Source organism: Bactrocera dorsalis, chromosome 1, assembly GCF_023373825.1.
Source record: "Bactrocera dorsalis isolate Fly_Bdor chromosome 1, ASM2337382v1, whole genome shotgun sequence".
NCBI lineage: Eukaryota > Metazoa > Arthropoda > Insecta > Diptera > Tephritidae > Bactrocera > Bactrocera dorsalis.
In genome coordinates, this window is record NC_064303.1 from 12,902,384 (window position 1) to 12,927,176 (window position 24,793).

General features: G+C 32.9%; 4 protein-coding genes across 9 annotated transcripts in view; 3 read left to right on the forward strand and 1 right to left on the reverse strand.

The window, feature by feature from the left end:
- The window catches only part of LOC105233949 (putative uncharacterized protein DDB_G0286901), a 41,584-nt gene extending 28,576 nt beyond the window's left edge, over positions 1–13,008 (forward strand). For 4 of the 6 annotated variants that reach the window (XM_049445845.1, XM_049445945.1, XM_049445901.1 and 1 more), the window contains exons 3-7: positions 6,704–6,865; positions 8,997–9,155; positions 9,993–10,271; positions 10,377–10,476; positions 12,142–13,008. In XM_049445845.1, coding sequence (XP_049301802.1) covers positions 6,704–6,865; positions 8,997–9,155; positions 9,993–10,271; positions 10,377–10,476; positions 12,142–12,161 — 720 coding nt within the window. In that variant the 3' untranslated portion in view covers positions 12,162–13,008. The remainder of the gene's footprint in view (positions 1–6,703; positions 6,866–8,996; positions 9,156–9,992; positions 10,272–10,376; positions 10,477–12,141) is intronic. The other 2 variants (XR_007421181.1, XM_049446090.1) reach the window with 2 other exon arrangements.
- Positions 13,009–14,406: 1,398 nt separating this feature from the next.
- On the reverse strand, positions 14,407–16,941 carry LOC105233950 (lysophospholipid acyltransferase 7). The gene is made up of 7 exons (XM_019993056.3): positions 16,800–16,941; positions 16,499–16,740; positions 16,302–16,428; positions 16,022–16,223; positions 15,788–15,939; positions 15,349–15,725; positions 14,407–15,283 (listed from the first exon to the last, which is right to left on the reverse strand). The coding sequence occupies exons 2-7, from the start codon at positions 16,708–16,710 to the stop codon at positions 14,884–14,886; spliced, it is 1,470 nt and encodes a 489-aa protein (XP_019848615.2). The 5' UTR covers positions 16,711–16,740; positions 16,800–16,941; the 3' UTR covers positions 14,407–14,883.
- A 1,106-nt stretch (positions 16,942–18,047) lies between these two features.
- On the forward strand, positions 18,048–21,684 carry LOC105233951 (protein transport protein Sec61 subunit alpha). Its single transcript, XM_011216129.4, has 4 exons — positions 18,048–18,208; positions 18,539–18,606; positions 19,476–20,567; positions 20,658–21,684. The coding sequence occupies exons 1-4, from the start codon at positions 18,202–18,204 to the stop codon at positions 20,919–20,921; spliced, it is 1,431 nt and encodes a 476-aa protein (XP_011214431.1). The 5' UTR covers positions 18,048–18,201; the 3' UTR covers positions 20,922–21,684.
- Positions 21,685–22,579: 895 nt separating this feature from the next.
- Positions 22,580–24,753, forward strand: LOC105233952 (transmembrane protein 115). Its single transcript, XM_011216130.4, has 3 exons — positions 22,580–23,239; positions 23,293–23,652; positions 23,713–24,753. The coding sequence occupies exons 1-3, from the start codon at positions 22,719–22,721 to the stop codon at positions 24,188–24,190; spliced, it is 1,359 nt and encodes a 452-aa protein (XP_011214432.2). The 5' UTR covers positions 22,580–22,718; the 3' UTR covers positions 24,191–24,753.
- The last annotated feature ends 40 nt before the right edge of the window (positions 24,754–24,793 follow it).

A 24,793-nucleotide genomic window follows, 5' to 3' on the forward strand; every position in this document is an offset into this window, starting at 1 on the left:
TGACACGCGTGATGTTATGCTCAAATGCTTGATTCGATGCGAGATTGACCGAATAGACCTTAGACTTTCCATATCCTCACAGGAAAGAGTCTAGCGCTGTGATATCACGCTATCTTGGTGACCAATCGACCGGCCCAAGACGGAAATTATCTGCTCACTGAAGTGTTTCCCCAGTAAATCCATTTATTGAAGTGAAGTGGCGCCGTCTTGTTGAAACCAAATGTCGCCGAGAGCACGAACTTCAGTTTTAGGCGATAACGGTCGCCATTGGCCATTACGCCATTATATTCTCACCGTTTGAAGAAATATGTACCGATAACTCCATAGGCCAACAAACCACATCAAACAGTTGCTTTTTCTGGATAAAATGGCATCCCTTGCATTACCTCAGGTTGGTCTTTGTCCCAAATGCGGCAATTTTTGCTTGTTTACATGACCATTGAGCCTGATGTGGACCTCATCGCTGAGCAGAATTTAGCTCGAAACGTCGGATCTTCTTTCAAGAGACCATAGAGCGCAGCAATATCATTTGGGAAGGTGGGCCGGTTTCAATTCTTGTACAAGCTGTATTTTGTACGCTTTCAATTTAAAATTTTTACGTAAAATGCGACCAAGTCATTTCAAACGTCAGTCAGTTGTTGCGAATGGCGCCGAATCGACTCTCCACGGTCTTCGTGTATACTCTCAGATACGGCTGCTATATTTTCTTCACTGCTTGCTGGACGTGGTCTATTCGGTCGAACATTATCTAATAATGAATGCTGGGTCTCAAGATGGGTGATGGTGTTGCAAATAGTACGCTCGAAAAACCGATTATGTTGACCATAAGTTGAGCGAACCGCCCGAAACACATTCTTCACAGAACGCGAATTTTCGTAATAAAGTGACAGCTCACTTGGCGAATACCGCAAAACCGCAGCCGAAAACAGCTGATATGACCTATCTTATGAAAGCGCAATGTAAATGATTAGCCAATACAGCTTCTACCGTAGACTTTTCCACGATTTGGATTTTTCCCATAGAAACGTGTCAAGCGTAAGTCTTTCCACGATGAAATACCAAACAATACTGAACCAAAATAACATGACAGCTTGACACGACTCACGCGTGATGAGTCAAAAAAAAAGGTTATTAAGAGAAACACCTCTGCTTGGATTATCCGTTAGTATCGTCATCTTGCGATGTCGCTAGCCCTTAAGTCGAGTAAAGCTTATTTAATAAAGAAAAAAGATCTTTATATTGACTTTGACCATTCAGTTTGTATGACAGTTATGTATATGCTACAGTGGTCCGATATCGACGCTCCGAAAAATAAGCCGCTATTGAGGGCTATGATATTTGTGCCGTCTACGGTGATTTGGGCATCGGCTAATTCGCACAGAATCGACCTTCTCCATGTTAATTTTGTTTGTCACGGTCGACAGCTTCATTGCGGATAGCAATCAAGAGACAGCCTCATAATGCTGCCTGGATCTTCCTCTAAGTATGGCTTATTACGTGTCATTCGAAACCGGTATTTGCGCCGCCTCCACTAATTTTGGCATTGGCTAATTCGCTCAGGATCGACCTTCTCCATGTTAGTTTTGGTAGATCGGTACTACGGCTTCATTGCGGGTGCCGGTCAAGCTTCATCCTCATAAAACTATTTTTGCACATTATTTTCTTCAGTACTATATCCTTAAACTCCATGGAATGGAGAATACTCTTCAAATAATTGTAAGCACTTATTAAACAATGTCTCTAATCTCTAAGTGATAGAGTTCGAAACCTTTGTGCTTCTCGTCACCCGCCTAAGGCCGCCGCTCTTGCCTCGCTTATCCTACAGTTGATATCTATAGCTTCTGCTCCTCCGTGACTTGTTATAGTACTCCAGAAGATATCGATAAACTCAATTTTATGATTGTCAATGATTACTTCACATCTACAGCAGTAATTGACGGTCATGAACTTTATTTTTCCAAGCTTATCTTAAGTCCGACAGTGTTTAGTGTTACTTGATATCTGCTGAATCTTAAGTCCGACGATACTTGCCTGTTCGATCTTTTCTTTTGCATGTCGGAAAGTTTTGGTCATCGAGAGTTTGGTCATCGCAAAATCCAAATCCTCGAGTTGCCGTGTGAGATTCCGTACGATGGTTGTTCTTCTAGGAAGATAGCGAAGAGAAGAGGTGAGAGATTGCGGCAAGGCTTTCCTGAAACCACCGAACTTGTTATAGTACGCTTTATAGACATAGTCCCTTACTTAAAAACTGAACTTCATCATCTATGACAGTTATAATTGCTTCAGTGACAACAACAGATTTGTTAAATATTTTAAATACGAAAAATTGCCCACTTCAAAACTGTTAATTAATTTAATTAATTGTTTGATGTAAATGAGGTAGAAAAGTACCTGGTTCCGCATACTATACAAACATACATATTTATGCGTAATTCGTACTCGGCCGTGTAATCGATTAAATGTGAAAAACGTGAGCGATAAATGATAAATGTTGTTAATTAAATTTGTTCCACTAAAACTACGCGTGCGTGAAAAGATTTGCATACATTTAATTACATTTTACGTAATGACTATTAACACTTTCATTAGACCTTTGATAATTCAGTGCCACGATCAATAAGGGCCTTTCAAAGGCTGTGGAAGAAGCAAATAACCTAAACTAGCTATTATTTTGTTCGGAATTAAAATATTCTGAAGAAATGCTTATTTTTCAATGGAATAACGACTTCTATATCTTTTTTCTATATACCAATACGATTTTCATTTGATTCTCTATACTTTCGAATTTCCACAAGTTTAGGATTTCAAATACACCGATTTCGCTGAAGGCTTATCGATCTAAACGGGGTTAGACCGCCAAAATAAGAGTAACGGACGTAACGATAAATGTCCAGCATACAATGAGTTCTAGCATGGCTCTAACCACCTCTATGCATGCCCAGCGAACCCTACTCATCTAACACCCTATTCCCTTAGATCCGACCTCATCGAAGCAGCACGATTCCTGCACCTACCGTTAGATGACTTCGATAACAACCAACCCGAATCTTACCATCCAAGCCAGGACTAGATAACCACTACCGATATGACACGTGTAACACTAATTTATAGTATATAGTCTCCTATTGGAACAGAGGAAAAATTGTGGCTGAAATAACATTATTAGGCCATATGATCTCAGAAACGCAAATAGCAAGGGATGCCGTCTGCATTATAACGATCAAAGCCCACGAATTCCGCCGATTATGACGAAATATTCAACGTAGACGCCTCAGAACAGCCAATTAGCATTCCTTATTGACCCTGTAGAGCGAAATCATGGTGAACCACACCTCGATAATCAAAGAAAACCATGAGCATCACCTCCATTTCTGGCCGACTCTGACGTGATTTCGGTTGAGTCGATCCATAAGTGATGTTGAGGTCCTCTGCCTCGCAGTTTGACTCTTATAACGAATTCATGGTGAGACACACCACGGTAATCAGAGAAAACAATGAGCCTCACCTCAATTTTTGGCCGACTTTGACGTGATTTTAGTTGAGTTAATCCATAAGAGGTGTTGAGATCCTCTCACTGATGCCAACACGACGACTTTCAAGCACTGTTTCTTTAACTTTTTCGATGTTATCGTCATTAACGGACGTGGATAGAAGACTCGCATGAAAAAAGTTTTCGATGACTTCAAGGACCTCCACTGAATGTTTTGAGCAACTCGAATTGTGTTCGTGATAAAGTAGACTCTCCAAACATTTCTGTAACCTTTTCAACTATTCCAAAGCCGTGTTTTAATCCGAAACACAAAATTTCAAGTATACTCCTTCGATCGCGTACTACAAATCGCCAGAAAAAAAAATCGGTTTAAGATTCAGTTTGCGCACACAGCTTCAATGGATCAGTCCGAGTCAAGTTTGATCAGATGGCATTAGATAGCAATCCTGAATTGAAGGTTTCTGACAAGAAAAAATCTTTCCTTTAGAATTATTGATCTAAGCTTTTGGTTTAGCGGCCTGAATCGAACTTAAACCCAGTCCGATTCAAATTTGATCGAATGGTATTAGAGAGCAATCCTTGATCGAAGGCTTTCTGACAAAACAAAAGTGTTTCGCTTAGAATTATTGATCTAAGCTCTTATCGGCCTTAATCGAGCTCAAACCCAGCTAATAACAGTATTTTATAGAAATCTAGCCAGTCTGTCAGTGGAGAATATTCAAGAGTCAATCGACTTCATTCCGAGTCAAATCTGATCGAATGGTATTAGAGAGCAATCCTTGATCGAAAGCTTTTTGACAAGAAAAACATCTTCCCTTAGAATTATTTATCTAAGCTCTTTGTTTACCGGCCCTAATCGGACTGAAACCCAGTTCATGACAATATTTTAAGCAAATGTATGTATCTCGTCTGCCATTGAAGGGTATTCAATAGTCAATCGACTTCATTCCTTATTTCATATATTCTGTTCCCGCTACGATTAGGTCTATATCACCGCAAAATATCCGCAATTATATCCAGTCAAGGTCTGTCAACTCTACTAGCGCCAGAACAACAACAACAACTTATTAACTGAGTTAAAATCAATTTGGCATTCAAAACATGCTTTATTAGCACTTACGGGTTTTGAGAACTAAGAATCGACACAAACCGCCTAACAGCTGGTTTCGTATAATTAGAAAATATTTCATTAACTCAATTGTTAACTATGAAGTACTTCTATACAAGTATGTATGTATGTGTGTGTGTACATAATAGACCTATTTTATCACGCTCACCAAAGCACAACTGGAAATTACTACCATATTTACAGTTGTGTTAATATTAGCTATTCTAATTGAGTTGCTCGCCGAGCACTTTTCACTAACAGTAAACAACACAGCAGCGCCACTTTAAACTTAACAATGTCTAAATTAATGTCTAAATTAGTATCTAAATGGAAAATATTTTTCCGGACAAGTGAAAAATTAGAATCTGTGCGACAATTTTTTTTTTTTTTGCTTATCAATAAGAAGAAATATATTTTCTTATCGAAATAATACAGTCGAGAGGTTTTGTCAAGTACCACTTCAAAATTAAATTTATATGTAATTTATTGAATCAACATTAATTTAGGGTTAATTTATTGTTATTATTAATTTTATATAATTTTTTTTTCTATGTCGTAATTTATTTATTTGGAGTATTTTTAAGTAATTGAAGTTGACACTTGAGTGAGCGTGGTCTCTTATCTATATAATTAACTAGCAGAACCGAATAGAATCACATAATGAATGGCGAATATTTTTGAGTCACTATAAAAATACCAGAAAAAACATTAACTTCGGTTGCACTGAAGTATTATAGCGCCCCACACAATTAAAAATATTTTCCAGGCAAGAACTTGATTTTGAGCGGTCAGTTTGTATGACAGTATATGTACATATGTATGTATGTATATCTTATCGAACTCCTAGATTTGATTTGCTCAAAATTGCAGTATTGCCTTTTCATTGAGACTTTTTAACTTCGGAATACTTTTGAGTAAACGGCAATTGTAAGATAGGTTTAATGGAAACTTTTCAATATGTGGCAACTCCATTCTAAGACACCTATAATTACAGATTTTACACCTGCTGTTCGGGATTTTTTCTTAAACTGTTCAAAATCAATTTTTAATATTTTGCTCAATTCTACTTCTTTGATAGGTGGCAACTCTATTTCCAAAGTATTACTGAATTAAGAACTTCGTAGCTATGGCGCCTTGTTTTTAATGAAATGCACCAATTTTGTAATATTTTTTTGTCAGTTTTCGATAGGTGGCAACTCTGTGGTAAAATATGACTAAATTGATTTAAAAAGTACTTTGTGAAACACTTTCAGAAACACCTCTTTATTTATATTTAAAACCAACCAATTTTTAATATTTTGCTAAATTTTACTTTTTTGATAAGTGGCAACTCTATTTCCAAAGTATTACTGAATTGAAAACTTTTCAATTGTGTGTCGGTTTTCCAACGTGTGTGGGCGTTTTTAAATGATACACAATAATTTTGTAAAATTCTTTTCTCAGTTTTCGACAGGTGGCAACTCTATTCTAAAATATGACGAAATGGATTTGGAGAGTACTTTGTGGAAGACTCTCATAAACAACTGTTTATTTACTTATAAAATTTCTGAAAACTTTACTTGTTTGAAAGGTGGCAACTCTATTTCTAAAGTATTTGATTCCAAAGTAATTGAAAACTTTTCAATTGTGTGTCGGTTTTTTAAATGACATAACACAGTTTTGTAAAATTTTTACTTAGTGCTAGATAGGTGGCAACTCTTCTACAAAATTCACACTTACTGGATATTTTCGGCAAAGTTTTGTTATACACCTAATATTTGGCACAAATTTGTTCATATTCACTCAATTTTAAGTTTTTCAATAGGTGGCAACTCTGTTAGAAAAAATATCCAAATTAAACATATTTGAGAACCCGATTGAAAATTAAGAGTCATGCCTTCTAGGAAGAAGAAAGACGAATTACAACTACTTACATAAGTGGGACATTATTTTTCAGCCTCACAAGTTCTGTCAGTTCGTTACTAATTGAAACAGTCTAGTTACTTTTCAGTTCTGGGTAATGGTTTAACTAGTCCTTAGCTTTGAGTCCCTGAATTTTCTCTCTAACTTTATATTAAATTTTTTTTCTCTAACTTTGTAGTAAATTTTCCCCTTTCTCTTTACAGACGCCCTGCTGTAATAAATTTTACAAATGTCGTTTTTGTCATGATGAAAATGAGTCGCATCATTTCGATCGTAAAACATTAACCGAATTGATTTGCTCCGAGTGCAATACACGACAGAAAGTGCAGGAGCAATGTGAGGCTTGCGGCACGCGATTTGGCAAGGTAAGTGGTGTATACTCGTCTATACTTAGTTAATTTACAATAACAGCTTATGAAATCTTGCACACATAAGTATTACACTTTTATGATGCAAACTTTTTTCACACAAAACTCGCATTGAAGTAAAGTAGCGTGATTGAAGATATCGGAAAGCTTTAATTTTTATATTAATCAGTGAATTCAAATACAAACCTCATAACTTTATTATCGAGAGGAACCTAATAAGAATAAAGATCCATAAGGCAGAAGCTGGCTATTTGTTGAACCCATCCCAAAAGAACTCTGCCAATAATGAACTGAACCAACATTTCACACCATGTTTGATTTGAACCATACCAGGGAGAGCATCGTCTGAAGTAAGTAGTAGTCTAAAGGCGCATGTTCTAGGCTGTGAGACGCATGAGGCAAAACTTCCTCAAACTGATTTCTTAACACTTTGTACCGGTCTTGCACCATGAAGCTGAGCATTATCATGATGAAAAATTATTACCTCGTGTCTATTCGCGAATTCCAGTCCTTTTTCGGCAAATGCGCGCTTCAAGTTCACCGAATTTTGACAGTTTGTAATACACCAAGCCTTTCTGATCCCATCAAATTCAGAATATTTACTTGGCGTCATGAATGTGCCGATTTGCCGTTGATGGATTGCGAACCTGCCCGAATTCGTATATGATTTTTTGTGTACGTATTGAATGACTGCCTTATTTACTCCCAAAAATTTTTCGAGCAATTCTTGCCTTTTTGTACCGCCCAAAACGTTCTCCGCCTTCCAAGTCAACACCATTTTAAAACGTGCTAACCACTTTTGGCAAGTTCGCTCAGCTTCACTATAAACTTCCACCAAAATACGATGACTTTCGGCTGGGGTTTCTTTCATATTAAAGTATTGAAGAAGAACTCTCCGCAAAACACTTTTTCAAGCACAGAGTTCGACAAATTTTAATGTCAAAAATGAACGGCTACCTCTCCGATCTTTCTCACTTCCACGCTGCACCGAACCTAACACTCTCACCTATAAATCCACTGAGAGCATATTCTGCATATAACTGGACGAAGAAGTGCAGATCTGACCTTAATATTACAGTCGATAGCGTTAAAACTTCGACTCTCAATAACCCTATGATTTTAGGCGTGACACTCGACAGCCTGTGCTCTTTCACTCCTCACACAACCGCGATTATTCCCAAAGTACAGAGCCGCAACAAAATTCTCAAGTTGGCAACATGCAAGGCCTTAATTATGGCACACCAATATAGTCGGCTGAATGCAGTGAAACGCAGACGAGAAAGCTTTAGTCATGCCAGAACACTGCACTTCGAACTATAACGGGACGCCTCTTGATGTCTCCTATCGAACATCCACACAGTGATGCCCATATGTTTGCAGTTAAGGAGCATATTGAACTCTTCTCCAAGCAGTTTCTGCTGGAAACCATCCCTGCTTGAAATGGAACCGTCTCCTAGGAGCATTAAGAGGTCCTTCCTCAACTACGTCGACGACTTAAGACCGACCAGGCTTCGGCGTCAAATCACCACCAATATTAGACGACGAACTCGAGTAGACGGTAGAATCAAAAGTGACCCTGGCGCAGCTTCGTTCTGAACCGACAGGTGGCATATTGTAGCAAGTTAAATTCCTACTTATCCAGAATCGACCCCGGCATACCAAATATACATATGTCCAGAATGCAACGAGTTCCCGCATGACTCTAACTACCCAGCTAACCCCGCACATCTGAAACCCCTCTCCTTATGGTCCCACCCCGTCGAAACAGCCCTACCGTTGGTTGACCTCAATGACAACTTATCTGAACCTTACCATCCTATCTAGACTCCAATAACCGATACAACAACAACATATTTCAGTGAAAAAAATTCTTTGTACGCTTCAAAAGTATGGCAATAGCTTTCCATGGCGTTCGGAATATTCGAACAATGGAATAAGAATTAAGTTACGAAATCTCTTGTCAAACCGCACCAATAAATGTAGACTCTTTTTTTAAACAAATATTTGTATGCTTTATGCTAAATTTAAGGTTAGATAAAATTAAGATGTAGGCAGTCACTCTAGATCAGTAAGCATCATTACTTACTATATACAATAACGATAATAACTATTTATATATAATTTACAGTACACCTGCCTCATCTGCAATCTGTTCGATGACACCGACAAGAAGCAATATCACTGCAACGGTTGCGGCATTTGTCGCATTGGCGGCGCTGAGAATTTCTTTCATTGCAAAGTGTGCGACATGTGCCTGCCGATTCGTTTGAAGATCGATGGACATCGGGTAAGTAAAATCAAGATTTTTAAACACGATTGTACTAGGCACCTACGATCAGTTACGCGAGAAACTCGCTTTAAATTAAAATATCTTGTCGGAATGCAACTCTTATGTCGAAATGCATCTCTCTTTTGTTCGCTATGTCAAGAATTACATGTGACAACAAGAACAATAAAAATATCCAATTGAATTTAATACTAATAATACATTTAGCGAAGCCAACGCATAGTTGATTAAAGTAATATAGCGGCTTGTCATACTCTTTTACTTTCTGATTACTTCAATTTCCACCAGTTGCTTGTTCGAATCGGCACTCTCTAAGTACTGCTGTAATATATATTAATATACATTGTGACAAAAAAGTACTTCTAAAATAATGTGGGATCGGAATTCGCACGTCAAGCATATCCAAAGACATCTTCACGGTACTTTTTTTGAAAAAAATTCGGCTTTATCGGAACGAGTGGAGCTAGAAGGCGTTTCATACCTAAAATATGCACCAAAATCATTCGAACGGACTCTCGAGAGATGTTGAGCTCTCTTGCCATCTTCACTTTTTCCATATTTTAAATAGTTGAAGAGGTCGAAGGTGGTCTAGAATGAGGGATGTCTTCAACGATCACTCGACCGCCTTTGAAGACTTTGTAGGGAAATTTAAATTTTCGCGTACTTTTTGACACAATGTAAATAATACAATATAATATAAATAACGCAATACAATGTAAATAATATAATAATAATACATATATATGTACATACATATATACCCAACATTTATGACCGTTATTTTCTTTTTATTTCATTAAATTTTTCTTTTCATTTATCATTTATCTTCATCGGCAGTGCGTCGAGAATATTTCACGTTCGCATTGTCCCGTTTGCCTGGGCGACATACACACATCACGTATACCATGTCACATACCCGATTGCGGTCATCTACTACATAAGACGTGCTTTGATCAATTGCTCAACTCGGGACACTATACATGCCCCATTTGTCAGACATCGTTAATTGATATGACTGCGCTATGGGAGTACTTGGATGCGCAAGCGGTGTCGCTGCCGGTACCAAAGAAATATGAGAATCAACGTATACATATTTTCTGCAACGACTGTCATAAGGTATGTATATGCCAGTAATTGAGTAGACATTTTTATTACAATAACAATAAAATTATTTTTTCTGACTGCCACTGATTTATTTATGCGTTTGTTCATCTCTTTCAGACCTCTAAGACCAAATTCAATTTTATCGGTTTGAAGTGTATGCAATGTGGCGCTTATAATACAACACAGGATGTCAAGCGACGTATGTCATTGGTCACAGGTGAATAGCAGCAGAGCTCTCTTGTTTGCAAGATTTCTGCTTTGTGCTGTTGCTTTTATTTTTTGATTATATACATTTTTAAATACCTGTGAAGATTTTCATATTATATATTTTTAATTTTTTTGTAACGGTTTTTATTTTTATTTTTTTAATTTAACTTTCATTTTTTATTAATATTAATTTATTTTTTTTTTTCAAATAATTTTTATTTATTTATTTCATTTTTATTTTGTTAAATTTCTTATACTTTTTAATCGATTTTTATGTAATTTTTTTTATTTTTCTGATTTATTTTTTTAATTATTCAATTCATTATTTTTATTTTTCTTTGAACAATTTTGTTTTAGTTTTTAAGATATATTTTTAATTTAGTTTTAATTATTTTTCATAGTTATATTTATATTTATTTAGTTTTTATTATTTTAATTCTTGGTTATAATTGCAAACATTTTGGTAACGGGTTTTATTTATGTTGTTTTATTTATTTTGTTTTATTATATTTTTTTTATTTTTTATATTTTTTCTTTTCATTATTTATTTTATTTTTTTATTTAATAAATATTTTTTCATATTTTTTTAATTAGTATTTAAAGTTTTTTTGTTTCATTTAATATTATTTTTTGAATTATGTATTTTTAATATGTTTTTAATTATGTTTATTTTTTTTATAACAAAAAATTTTCATTTTTAATATATTTTTAAATTTATTTGTTTATTTTATTTTAATTTTTTAATTTTATTATATATTTATTTTTTTTAATTTTTTTCATTTCATTATTTATTTTATTTAATATTCATTAAACTTTTTTATTTATTTTTTTCCTCTTTTTAATATATATTTTTAATATGTTTTTAATTATATTTATTTTTTATTTTATAACAAAAAATTTTTAAATTTTAATTTTATTATTTTTTTTTTTTTTTTTATTTTTTTTTATTTATTTTTTTTTTTTTATTTTTTAATTTCATTATATATTTTATTTAATATTATTAAACTATTTTATTTATTTATTTTTTATTTTTTAATATTTTTTTAATATGTTTTATTATTTTTATTTTTTTCTAAAATAATAATATTTTTAAATTTAGATTTTATTATTTTTATGTGTTGTTGTTTTTTTATTTAACTTAAATTTATTTATTTAATTTTTATTTTTTAATTTTATTATATATTTTTTTAAATTTATTTTCCTTTAATTATTTATTTTATTTAATATTTATTTATTTTTTTATTTATCATATTTTTTTTATTTTTAATTATTTTTTTTTTTATTTTATTATTTAGTTATGTAATATGTTTGTATTTATATATATATATTTTTTTTTATTTTATAACAAATAATTTTCACCTTTTAGTATATTTTTAACTTTATTTATTTATTTTAATTTTTAATTTTATTATATTTTTTTTCTTTTCATTATTTATTCTATTTATTATTTAACAACTTTTTATGATAACTTTTTTGTTTTTAATATATTTTTAACTTTATTTATTTATTTTAATTTTATTTTTTAATTTTATTATATAGTATGTTCTTTCGATATTTTATTTATTATATTTTCTTTTTATATTTTGATATGCATACATACATAGATTTTTAACTTTTTATTATATTTTATTTCTTTATTAAATTCCTAATTTTTTTTCTCCTCACTTCATTCCAGATGAACCTTCATCAGCATGACGCTGCACCCATTTTCCTACTATAACCTCACATATTTTTGCAAGCCAAATTGCATCCCCTTTTCTTGGAGTCAACATTAAACACTGGAACTCTTGCCATTTTGAGATTGTGCACTGCTAAGTGAGCGCCGCCGCGGCAAAGGAATGCTGGTATGCCATAAACTGGTGTCTCAAATCTATTTACGCTCACCAAACACAACATTCCATTATAGTGAAGCGTGAAATAACTGCAACTGGTGCTACTTTGTAAAGTACATGTGCACATACATGCATGTTTATACATGTTTATGCATGTATGTGTGGGTGTCAGGCGTTGGATTAACAGTTGCGGCATTTGCCGAAATGTAGATGACTCGCCGGTTAATTCGAGCTGACGTCGAATACCTGAATCGAATTACAACGCATAATTTTTAAAATTCGCTACTAAATACAGTAATATTGCATCGCATCTCACATTTGATTTTTTTTATTTTTCACTTTTTTGTTTTTGTAAGCATTTTGTATAGTCAACGAATTTTATTTCATTTTATTAAATAAAGTACATATTAAAATAGCTGTTAGTATTTGATAAATATATTAATATATACGGAAATATACTATATATTTATATATTATATACATACATACATACATGTATGTATATGTTTATGCAAACATACAAACATTAGTTCGTTTAGTCGTTAGTTAATTTAGTTTATATACTCAAGCGAGTTCGCATATTATGTAGGAAAGCTATTAGAATCTTAGTCTTTGGTATGTATACAATTTTAATTTTACAAAAACAACAAGAAATAAATAAAATTCTATTATTCCACAAAAGCGTTCAAGTGTTTGAATTCCTAATTTTATATAAAGTTTTTTAACAGATTTTTATTGTTTCATAGTAAAACACGTTTAAAAGCCTCTTAAAACTTGTAGATATCAAAAAAATAATTCGCTTGAAAAAATAATAGTAATAATCAAAAATAAATAAATAAAAAAATATAAAAATAAAAAAAATAAAACAAAATAAAAAAAAAAAATAAATAAAAATTAAAAAAAAAATAAAAAAAATAAAAATAAAAAAAATTAAAAATATAATAATTAATAAAAAAAATAGAAATAAAAACAAATAAAAAATTAAAGTTAAATAAATATAAAAAAAATTAATAATTTACTTTATTTTTTTTAATAATTAAAATTTTAAAATATATTTTTTCCAGCATTTAATTTGAAAAATAGTATTTATATAACAAGAAAATAAATAGCTAAAAATAAAATAAAATATAAAAAAAAGTATAATTTAATTTAATTTTTTTTATAATTAAAGTCTTAAAATATATTTTTTCCAGTATTGAACGATAATTTATTGTGCGCAATTGTACAATCTTAAAAACAAAGTTTACTTTTTACTTATAAATTTTAACTAAATTGTCAGGGTTATAGTCTTTAGTCTATAGGAAGTAGAATAATTCAAAAATAAAAATATATGGCAAGCTGCTCTTAAAAATAATTATATATTATTAATTTTTTTTGTTTACTTCGCCAAAACATAAGAAATATAAAAAAAGTTAAATGTACAATTTTTTATCAAACTGACAAATAAAAATACAACAAACAAAAAAAATTAAAAAAAATAAATTTGAAAAAAAAAAATAAAAAAAAAAAAATAACATAACAAAATTGTAAAAAAAAATAACAAATTTGAAAACAGCAAACAAAACCAAAAAAGATAAAAATTAATTTATTTGTAAATAAAACAACAGAAAAATTATAAATTTGAGGAAAAAAATTAAAAATTATAAAAATATATCATAACAAAATTGTAAACAAAAATTAAAAAAAGTAAAAATAACAAATTTGAAAAAAGAACCAAATCTATAATAAAAAAAAATTAATTTATTTGTTAAAAAATACTATTAAAAATCACATATAGGTATAAAAAAATAACATATGTAAATTGTAAAAAAAAATTAAAAAATCCAAATAACAAATTTGAAATAACGCAAACAATCCTATAAAAATCTAAAACTAATTTTTTATAAAAAAAAAAAACAAAATAATAAATTTGAAAAAAAAATACAAGTAACAAATTTGAAAAAAAAAAAAACAAAAATACTATAATAAAAAAATAAAAAATCTATTTGTAAAAAACAAACAAATAACAATTAAAAAAATTACAAATGCTTAGGAAAATTAAAAAAATTGTAAAAACTATAAAAAAACACGAATTTAAAAAAACAACAATTATAGAAGAAACTAAATTTAATTTATTTGTAAAAAACAAAATAAAAAAGCTAAAATATCGAAATTGCATTCGTAACCTGTAAAAAAAATTGTGCTAATAGTCTCTAAATATGAGTATAGCTGCTTTACACTCTTTAACTAACTAATAGAGTTCGAATTATTACCAAATGAATACTTCTAATCTACAACAACAATATTATTTAATATAATATATTTTTGGTAATTACTTGTGCTTAGATACGCATAAAAGTCATTAGTTAGTAAAAACTAAACTACTGGAAATGTTGGCATAGTAGTTAATATACGCTCAATACGGTGATACACCATTTCAAATTGACCGATACACAATAAAGCTATGTAAAAATCCATTTATGGACACACTTTGGTAGTCATCAGCTACATAATAGCATAATGTCACATGTATATAGTTACTAATATAGCGCATATATATGTAAATATAAACTTTAGTACTACACTTCTAAGGCCGTTTACTGCACTTATGCGACTTTTTTCATTTGCTCCTTTTCGCTTTCTGCAACCTCCTTTTGCTTTTGTTGACGCTTTTCGGCTGACTTTTTCAAATTTAACAGATATTTACCCAATACCATAAAGACACACCATTCCACATAACCAATATGATATACTGAACTGTAGTATTTCCAAATATTCGAAAACGAAGCTAATAGAAATGAGATGCCGAGATAGCTGAAAGCAAAGAATTTCGCTATCCAAAAGAGGATGTCGATAATTTGACGTTGTAGTCCAGTTGCATCCTTGCGCACCAATTTGTTCCACATATCCTCCAAAGAAACGTAAAATGGCGCACCCATGATGCAGAAATAGTGCCCAGGACGGAAGCCATGCCAGAAGGCTGAGCAAAGCAATGTTACGATAGTTCTAAAAAATAATTTAACACAGTTATAAAATAAGACTTTTTAGTTAGAACTACAAAAACAACGCACCTGTACTGCTTGCTTGGGAATAATTTGTAAACATTCACTGCCAACCAATACTGTATGCAAATATTCCAGTGTTTCATGCCCTCACGGAAGGTCCAACAAGTCTCCACGCTACGCACGCGCGTATTTACAATCGTAGTAAAATTGTAAGTACGCTTGTCGGCATCACGTCTCAAATGTGCGTACTGCTTACGTGGTCCTTCACCATTTGTGGCATCCGCTTCATCGGGGTAAGCGCCAAAACCAGCCATTGTGCAGACGCATTCGCTCAGCGTCAAGCCGGTGTAAATACGCATACGGAACGTGAAAAATGTTGGCCACACATACATAAGCCGATATATAAATGAACGCTCTTGATAAAATTCTTCACTTAAAGCATACTGAAAAATATGAATTGAAGATTTCCATAAGTAAGTGGTTAATAAAATGCGCAATAGCTTACCTCTAGGGGCCATATGTAGTTTGCTACAAGATACAGTGAACAATAGAGACCGGCATATTTAAGCTTTTCTATTGTTGCGCTTATATGCGGCGCATAATCTTTGAATGGCATCTCGAAGTAATCGAGGTATGTGCGATAACGGTAATATGGACCTGAAATTGATATGTAACAAATGTATATATACATGTATGTATATGTATATATTTACACTGCAATGCATTAGTATGCTCATACCTGTCAATACTCCTATGTAGTTGAAGCAATAGTGGAAGATCTCAGCAAATCCTATATCCTGCAATTCCACATCATAGTCTGTTACTTCCACAAGTGGCTCAGTGCCGGCTGTATCTTCACCGCTCTTCCTTTCGGCAATTGCTTTATCACGCTGTCGTAACTTTTTCCAAGCAGCCGTTTTCTCAAAAGCAACACCCGAAACCTAATTTAGATTTCATATACAGTAGTTAGCGTATATAACTAAAACTAATTTATAAACACACACACGTATATTACATACCTTTAATGTTAATATCATTTGTATCATATTGGTGTGTCCAGGATAATTTGGCAAACCAAATACGTGCACTAAGCGGAAGAATACCAAATAGCCGAACATTAAACAAAATGTAATCAAATGGCAACGACTAAAAGTAAGCGAACAAAATCGTTAAATGAATACATTTAAGCATAGTTAAGTTCAAAGGTTAATAATACCTTGGGTGCATATGGATAACTACGAGCGCGCCAATCGTTGTCGATATAATGCAGTGTAGTGCATGGTAACCCGATGCAATAAACACCACCAGCAAGCCGAGACCGGTGCTGATAAATTTTCGTTGTGTTTCATCGCCTATCTTCTTGACGTAATGTCCCGCACCAATGCAACCGAGTAGGCAAAGGACGTAAATCACGTCATCGATACTCATTATTTATGACGGTTTTGTTGAATGCGCCACCTTTAATGGTTTTTCGTTAGTATATACTTAGTTTTTACTTTAAATCGATGTATTTTTACTTTAAATCGATTTGTATTGACAATAATAACAGATTTTGAACAGCAGGAAATGCAGCTGATCTTATCAGAAAAATATTGCACTTTATTAGTGGTGGGGGAAACTAAGTGAACTCCACGATTACGCACGATTTACATTATCGATTTTGGAGTTGAATTGAGAGGATATAAAATTTTATATAAATGGTAAAATAATTTATAATGCGTGTAAAAATAAAAAAAAATATATTACAAAAAAATGGGAACAAAAACATCAAAAACATTATTAAAAAAAGAATATTTTTTAAATTTATTTATAAAAATGTAAAAATAAAATACAATATTATAGATTTACAAGAAAATCTATAAAAAATATATATATATATGTATATACAAATAAATATAATACTTAAAAATTTTAATAGAAAATATTCAAAAATAATTAAAAATTAATTAAAAAAAATGAATGCACCAAATTCCTATATCTGTCAAACCCGACCCACTCCAACGAGTATTCTTTAGATACACAAATAAAAAATGAACAGTTTAAAAGCTGTGAGTTCTTTTATAAAAATAATAGAATCGTAAAGAAAAATGTATTATTAATGTTGCAAATAATATTTTCAAAATAAACTTTTTAGTACAAAATGATTTATTTATTGAGAATTACTACAAACACTTGTAGCTGTTCTTATAGTTCAACGTAGTTATAATTGCAGAAGCTTCACTGTGCTCCACATATCCCAAGTAGTTTTTTAAAAAATTTCTTATTGGAATTTTTCCCACAGTGCAGTTTGACATTTTGTTGTCAGCCAATTGGAAGCACTGAAAATTCGTCACGTGAACAGTGCTTGTCAGACGTGTAACATTTGACAGCCGCTCATACCAAAGGCATTACATACACCGAAAGTGGAAAGAGAGCAGCTACATGCGACATTAGACACGAATGGTTTGACAGCGCACAGCTACGGGTTGCAAAGGTGCTTAACTAAGTTTTAGTGTAATCAAAATAATTGTAGTTTGACTTGGTAAAATGAATTAAATTTGCAGCTACAAAAATTTTTACACAATAATTAGTTTGTGCGTTGTTAAAATTTCTCGCTACTACACTGTACTGCATAGCTTCAACTTTATTTTATAAATATTATTTCATTTACAAAACAGTTTTGTTTGACATTTCTTCTTCTTTCGTTCGCTACTTATTTATTACAACACTGCAAATCGCTCGTAAAAGTCGACAGCGCATAGCAAAGATTTCGTTTCTTGTTCATTTGTGATTCGTTCGTTCATTCATTTGAGAAATTTGATTGCGGTGGACGTGTGTTTACGCTTATTGGTGTTTGAATTGGAAAGTTTGAGTTCTGTGCATTTTCGGAAGAACTGCATTAATTTAATTGTTAGGTACACACGGAAATAAAGCGCCACAATGGGAAGTAAGTAAATTCGCGTCAAATAAACTTTAATTATAAATGTGTTTCGGTTAAAAATTACAATATTAAAATTATGAAGTGGTTTCATACAAAGCATTTGTGAAGGTGGTGGAAGGTGCGGTGCTTTCGCTTCTCTATAGCTTTCATCGTACTAGCGGTAGAGTGAAAGGAATAAATATCGTTATACATTTGCTTACGTATACAAATTCGGGTGTCTTCGTAAAATAAACTTAATAATGGCTCATTGTGTTAATATGGAATACTGCTATATTATTAAATGCAATTTGAGTAAAGAAAAAATATATTAAAATTTGGGTTTTCTCTGATTTGCAGTAAAATTCCTCGAAGTTATTAAGCCATTCTGCAGCATACTCCCGGAAATCGCCAAGCCGGAGCGAAAGGTAAGTTATAAATAAAATAGAAGAAATTAACTTTGCTATATTACTAGAAACATTTTTAAAAACAAATTTCTTCAATTAAACCAAAAACTTTGATCGAAATTATGTATATATATTAGAATATGCTCCTATTAGTGTTTGATTGCAGCAGCCACGCAAGCATTTAATATAAGTAATTAAGTATAAATTCAACATAAAAATGCTGTAAAATCATATTTTCGCTAGGGCAAATATTCTCACGGTCACTGAATTTTCAATACCTTTGCTTTTGTGTGCAATCAGCATTCTCATTATAAATAATTGCCTTTTCTTATATTTCATATTTTTTCCAAAAATTTTATAAATATGTAAGTAGACCGAATTTCATATTTTGGACAAACTATTTCTTTTATTTTTTGTTGCCTACTTCATATGACTTTGTATAAACGAAGTTGTATTTCGCTGCCACAAGTGTCAGATTTTGACAGTTTGTGCGCTACGTGTGCCACAGATTTGTTTGCTGCTCGGCTTTGCCGAATAAACGTCATCGTTCGTCGTCGGCAACGATTTCTCCAGCAAATTTCACGTTGCCGACGTAGTAAAGAAATAACATAAACCTATCAAAAAAAATAAAAGATCTTCACGTTAAAGTGTTTGATAGTGAGAGAGAGAGGGAAAGAGAATGAAAAATGACCTTATCAAATCGCCTTTGCATACGTAGTTTAAAAAAAAACTAGGTTAATCTTAAATGGCTTAGATTTATGTATTATAATATAATAAGACCAATAACTTAACTAACATAATTTTATACCTTTTTCCAATAATTTAATTCATCACCAATTAGTTGGTCCAATAACACAACTAACATAATTTTTTATTTTATTTTCCATTAGATTCAATTCAGGGAGAAGGTGCTATGGACTGCTATAACACTATTCATCTTCTTGGTTTGTTGCCAAATCCCGCTTTTCGGCATTATGAGCTCAGACTCAGCTGATCCATTCTACTGGATTCGTGTGATCTTGGCTTCTAACCGTGGTACTCTTATGGAACTTGGTATTTCACCAATTGTGACGTCTGGTTTGATTATGCAGCTGCTGGCGGGTGCCAAAATCATTGAGGTCGGTGATACGCCCAAAGATCGTGCATTGTTCAACGGTGCACAAAAATTGTTCGGCATGGTTATCACAATTGGTCAAGCTATTGTGTACGTCATGACTGGCATGTACGGAGATCCTTCAGAAATTGGCGCTGGTGTTTGTTTGTTGATTATCATTCAACTCTTTGCTGCCGGTTTGATTGTGCTCTTACTTGATGAATTGCTGCAAAAAGGTTACGGTTTGGGATCCGGTATTTCACTTTTCATTGCTACCAATATTTGCGAGACAATTGTGTGGAAGGCATTCTCACCGACAACAGTCACAACAGGACGTGGCACTGAATTTGAAGGCGCCGTAATTGCTTTATTCCATTTGATGGCCACACGCAACGATAAAGTGCGTGCTTTGCGCGAAGCTTTCTATCGTCAGAATTTGCCAAATTTGATGAATTTATTGGCTACAATCTTGGTGTTCGCCGTTGTCATATACTTCCAAGGTTTCCGCGTGGATTTGCCCGTGAAGTCGGCACGTTACCGTGGACAATACAGTAGTTACCCCATTAAGCTTTTCTACACCTCCAACATTCCAATCATTCTACAATCGGCCTTAGTTTCTAACTTGTATGTCATCTCCCAAATGTTGGCTGTCAAATTCCAAGGCAATGTCTTCATCAATCTACTCGGCGTATGGGCTGATGTTGGTGGTGGCGGCCCAGCTCGCTCCTACCCAATTGGCGGTCTGTGCTACTACCTGTCGCCACCAGAAAGTGTAGGACACATCTTAACCGATCCGATACACGCTATTTTGTACATTGTCTTCATGTTGGGATCTTGTGCCTTCTTCTCGAAAACATGGATCGATGTGTCTGGTAGCTCAGCCAAGGATGTAAGTTTATATCATTACCGAATTTATTATTTTTTACTGTATAGTTATTAATGTAATATTTATTATATATTTTTTTATCAATTGTTATAGGTTGCCAAGCAATTGAAGGAACAACACATGGTAATGCGTGGCCATCGTGAAAACTCCATGATCCACGAACTGAACCGTTATATCCCAACAGCGGCCGCGTTTGGTGGTCTCTGCATTGGTGCGCTGTCTGTCATGGCTGACTTTTTGGGTGCCATTGGCTCAGGTACCGGTATTCTGCTGGCTGTAACCATCATCTATCAATACTTCGAAATCTTCGTTAAGGAGCAATCTGAAATGGGTGGCATGGGCACTTTACTGTTTTAAGTTGTTGGTGCTTTGTACATTAATTAAACGATGTTATTTATGAGATATATAACTCACTCGAAGTAAGCGTTTGCTTTGAGCCCAACGACTACCGCTACATATGTACTGTTACTTGTTTCCAGACATTTGTTCCATCATTGAATGTAAGATTTACGCCTGTACGGGCAGAGTTGAACTCAAAATTCAACATACTTTCAAGTCCTTAACTCGCCTCACAAATTGCACACATCAAACATTTCCACATAAAAACCAAGGAGTTGGCTCTGTCATCATTATTATGATTTTTTAATACCAATTGCGTCCAATTTTATGGTCGTTTTTAGATTTTTCTTTCAAAATTTGTAAATGTGTATTTTTTTTACATTTATTTGCGAGATCGCAACGAATCCATTGCTGTGTGAACGCGGTGATATGGAAGTAACAACAAGAACAGTAACATATTAAACTTCATACAAACAAATAATAGACTTTCTTTATGTTAAATTTAATATTATTTCAATTATTATGTTAATTGTGTGTGCGTTACTGCAACAGCTTAAATGTTTTCACAACGCTTATCATGTGGTTGTCTAGCTATAAATTCAGTCAGGGCAAACAATTAATGTAATGATATGTAATAATATTAAGATCTACATAATAGTTAATTTATACAGAAGCGAAATGAAGTTATAATAATAAAGCTAGACATTTAATATTAAGTTGTAATAAAATGAAGAAAAACAAAAGTTTTAAAATTTAATAAAAAATCGTAAAATCTAAAAAATATGTTTTAATAATGAAATTTATGAATAATGAAATTACACAATAATGTGAGTGGATTGTGTGGAGGAGTGCCAAAAAAAGCGCCGGGAAATTTTACATACATGCATATGTGAAATAATATCCTGTGATCACAGAAAAACTAGGGCAGCTAGATATGTACATATATGCAGTAGTTGTCCAATCTGGAATTAGAAATTTTACCGTTACCCTGGACTTTAACCCGTTACAAATTTCGTGAAGATAACTTGCGAAACAAAAAGTTTTCTAAACAAGGATATGATTTTGATTGTTCAGTTTTTGTAGCAGCCATATCTTATAGTGGTTCCATATCAACGATTCCCACAAAAAAGGAGCTACTTGTGGAGAAAACTCCGTATGCAAAATGTCAGATCAATATCTCAAAAACTAAGGCACTGGCATACTTGTATATCGCGTATATATGTATATATGTTCATACATACAAACGGCCATGGCTATATCTAACTCAGCCCATCGTAATATTTATATAAAGGCATTTATTTAACAAAGTTATATCTAATATTTGCAATATTAACGAATATTATTTCTTCATTTGTACAATAATACAGCTATTTGTATTTCCTAAAAAACAATTAAAATCAAAAATATTTGAATTTATTTCTCTTGGTTCAAATATTGTACAAAGTATACAGGGGAACACAAGTGAAAAAGAAATCGTATTTTTTATTATCAAATTTTTGCTATATTATTTTACTAACCCTCTCTAGTAAACAGGATTCTTATATTCTAACAAATAAAAAAAAATAACTGCAAAAATCGAAATTTTATTTAATTACAGCTTATCACAAATTATTTAAATTATAATCAAAACCGAATACCCAATATGCATAAATTATATTACAAAATACGGCAACCTCATTAATCATTTTACTTTTGTTAAGGAATCACATACAATTTTTATTTAGGAAGCAACAATTTTATTAGAATTTTTAATATCAATGTTTTGAAAAAGTTCAATTTTTGTGCAGAAAAGTGGTATTCATACCGTAAACCATAATGTCGGCGTACCATCGAAATGTACAATATCTGCAACAACAGTTTTCAGCTTTGCTGCACAACACATCGCCTGTTATTACGCTTATCTGTGTGGTCACTGGCTTTGGATATTTACTCTCGTACTCGGAGACCGCTGTGCGGTTGTTGAGTGTCACTCCAGGCAAAATACTTCCAAATGCTGAGTTCTGGATATGGACAGCATTTACATTTTGTTTTATTGAATTACATTGGTGGGAAGTGATTGTCGATGTCGTCACCGTGGGACTATGTGGCAAAATGTTGGAACCATTATGGGGACAATTGGAAATGTTCAAGTTTTTTGCTCTAACAAATTTTGGTGTATCCATACTTACAACAATATATTATCTGTTGTATTTTGTTGTGACCGATAATGAAAGTATACTCTTCGACGTACACATTCATGGACTGGCCGGCTACGTAGCAGGTATTTGTGTAGCAGTACGACAAATAATGCCCGATCATTTAATTTTCAAAACGCGGTGGGGCAAATTAACTAATAGGTAATTATGAAGCTTTAGTTTATTGTAAAGAATTACTGTCATATGATTTATAGAAACGTACCCTTAACTGTGTTGGTGGCGTCAATTCTTATGTGGGCAATTAAATTATTGGATGGTACATATCCAACAATGTTCGGTTCCGGACTTATTGTGGCATGGGTTTATTTGCGCTTCTATCAATGGCATCCAAATGGGCGTGGTGATAGCTCTGAAAGTTTTACATTTGCCAGTTTCTTTCCAAATGTCATGCAGCCTGTAATTAGTATTCTGGTAAATCCCATCTATATATGTTGCTTAAGATTGGGCATTGTCAAAACACCAGCGCCACCACGTGCATCTTCTCTAGCTGGAAGTTTGTCTTCAGTATCCATACAAATACCTGGTGCAGATGCACATGATATAGAACGACGAAGGTATGCAAGTACAAAATGACTTATACCTAATTGAACTGAATTTTTTCTTTGTGTTTGCAGACAAATCGCCCTAAAAGCATTGAGTGAACGCTTAAAATCTACAGATGCAGCGCGGCATAATCAATTGCCGAAATCGTTTCCAACAGTCAGCACTGGTGGAGCGCCTATGTCAGGGCATCATCATCATCATCATCAGAAACACCAACATCATCACAGTCAACAGCATGGACATCATAGCCATGGTCATGGGCATAGTCATAGTCACCCACACGGTCATGGACATACACAACAACATGCACCAGAGCATGTTAGCCCAGAGGCATTACTAAATCCCTCTTTTATGGGCAAATCACAGCATATTAGCGCTAACATTTCGTCACCTATAACGAGTGTACGTGCAGAACCGCGTATGATCAGTACAATGAGTACGATAGCGATACCAATGCCGGCGCCACCGCCTAGGAATGATGTAAATACAGATACGAATACGACAATGAGTGACGCCCTAATCGACCTGAGCGGTACGTCTAAGCAGTAGGTATATTAATATAAAGGCGTTACAAAGTAAATTGGTATTTTGTTTTTCACGAATAATAATATATATATATGTATGTATATGTAAACACTCGTATGAAAAAGACGCACCACAAATTGAATGCACACTTAAGAAGTTTAGTTACATTCTTAGCAGTGGTAAATGTGAATAAACTGGGAGCGGTCTACTTGTAAAAAAAAAAAACGAAAAATAAAGCGATATTGTTTTGAATAGAGTACATCACAATACCTTATATTTAAAGAGAAAGAAATCAAATAGATGTGTTTACAATTACACGTTCGAAAGTGAGATAACACATAACGGACTTGTCAACGAGCATAAAAAAAATATATATGTACATATATACATATATCTCCATATGTATAGCGCTGTATGCATGTAGGTTGCCTTTTCGATTTACCCGTGACAGTTAAGCATCTTAATGTTATAAGAGAGAGAACATCCGTGATATGTATTTCTTTTTTACTTCTTAAATAACTAAGTTTGTTGGAACATGTAAAAAAATTGCCTATAACTTATTTGCAAAATAAAACTATTAATACGCATGCATTGAGTGCATCAATCAGTTTGAAAAGCTACATATAA

Coding starts and splice junctions, on each gene's coding strand:
- LOC105233950 (XM_019993056.3), bottom strand. CDS start 16,710: ATGAGTATCGATGACGTGATTTACGTCCTTTGCCTACTCGGTTGCATT. Junction 16,224..16,301: donor AAATGATATTAACATTAAAG/GTATGTAATATA, acceptor AATCTAAATTAG/GTTTCGGGTGTTGCTTTTGA. Junction 15,940..16,021: donor CTACATAGGAGTATTGACAG/GTATGAGCATAC, acceptor TATCAATTTCAG/GTCCATATTACCGTTATCGC.
- LOC105233951 (XM_011216129.4), top strand. Junction 18,607..19,475: donor TCGCCAAGCCGGAGCGAAAG/GTAAGTTATAAA, acceptor ATTTTCCATTAG/ATTCAATTCAGGGAGAAGGT. Junction 20,568..20,657: donor CTGGTAGCTCAGCCAAGGAT/GTAAGTTTATAT, acceptor CAATTGTTATAG/GTTGCCAAGCAATTGAAGGA.
- LOC105233952 (XM_011216130.4), top strand. CDS start 22,719: ATGTCGGCGTACCATCGAAATGTACAATATCTGCAACAACAGTTTTCA. Junction 23,240..23,292: donor TGGGGCAAATTAACTAATAG/GTAATTATGAAG, acceptor TATGATTTATAG/AAACGTACCCTTAACTGTGT. Junction 23,653..23,712: donor CATGATATAGAACGACGAAG/GTATGCAAGTAC, acceptor TTGTGTTTGCAG/ACAAATCGCCCTAAAAGCAT.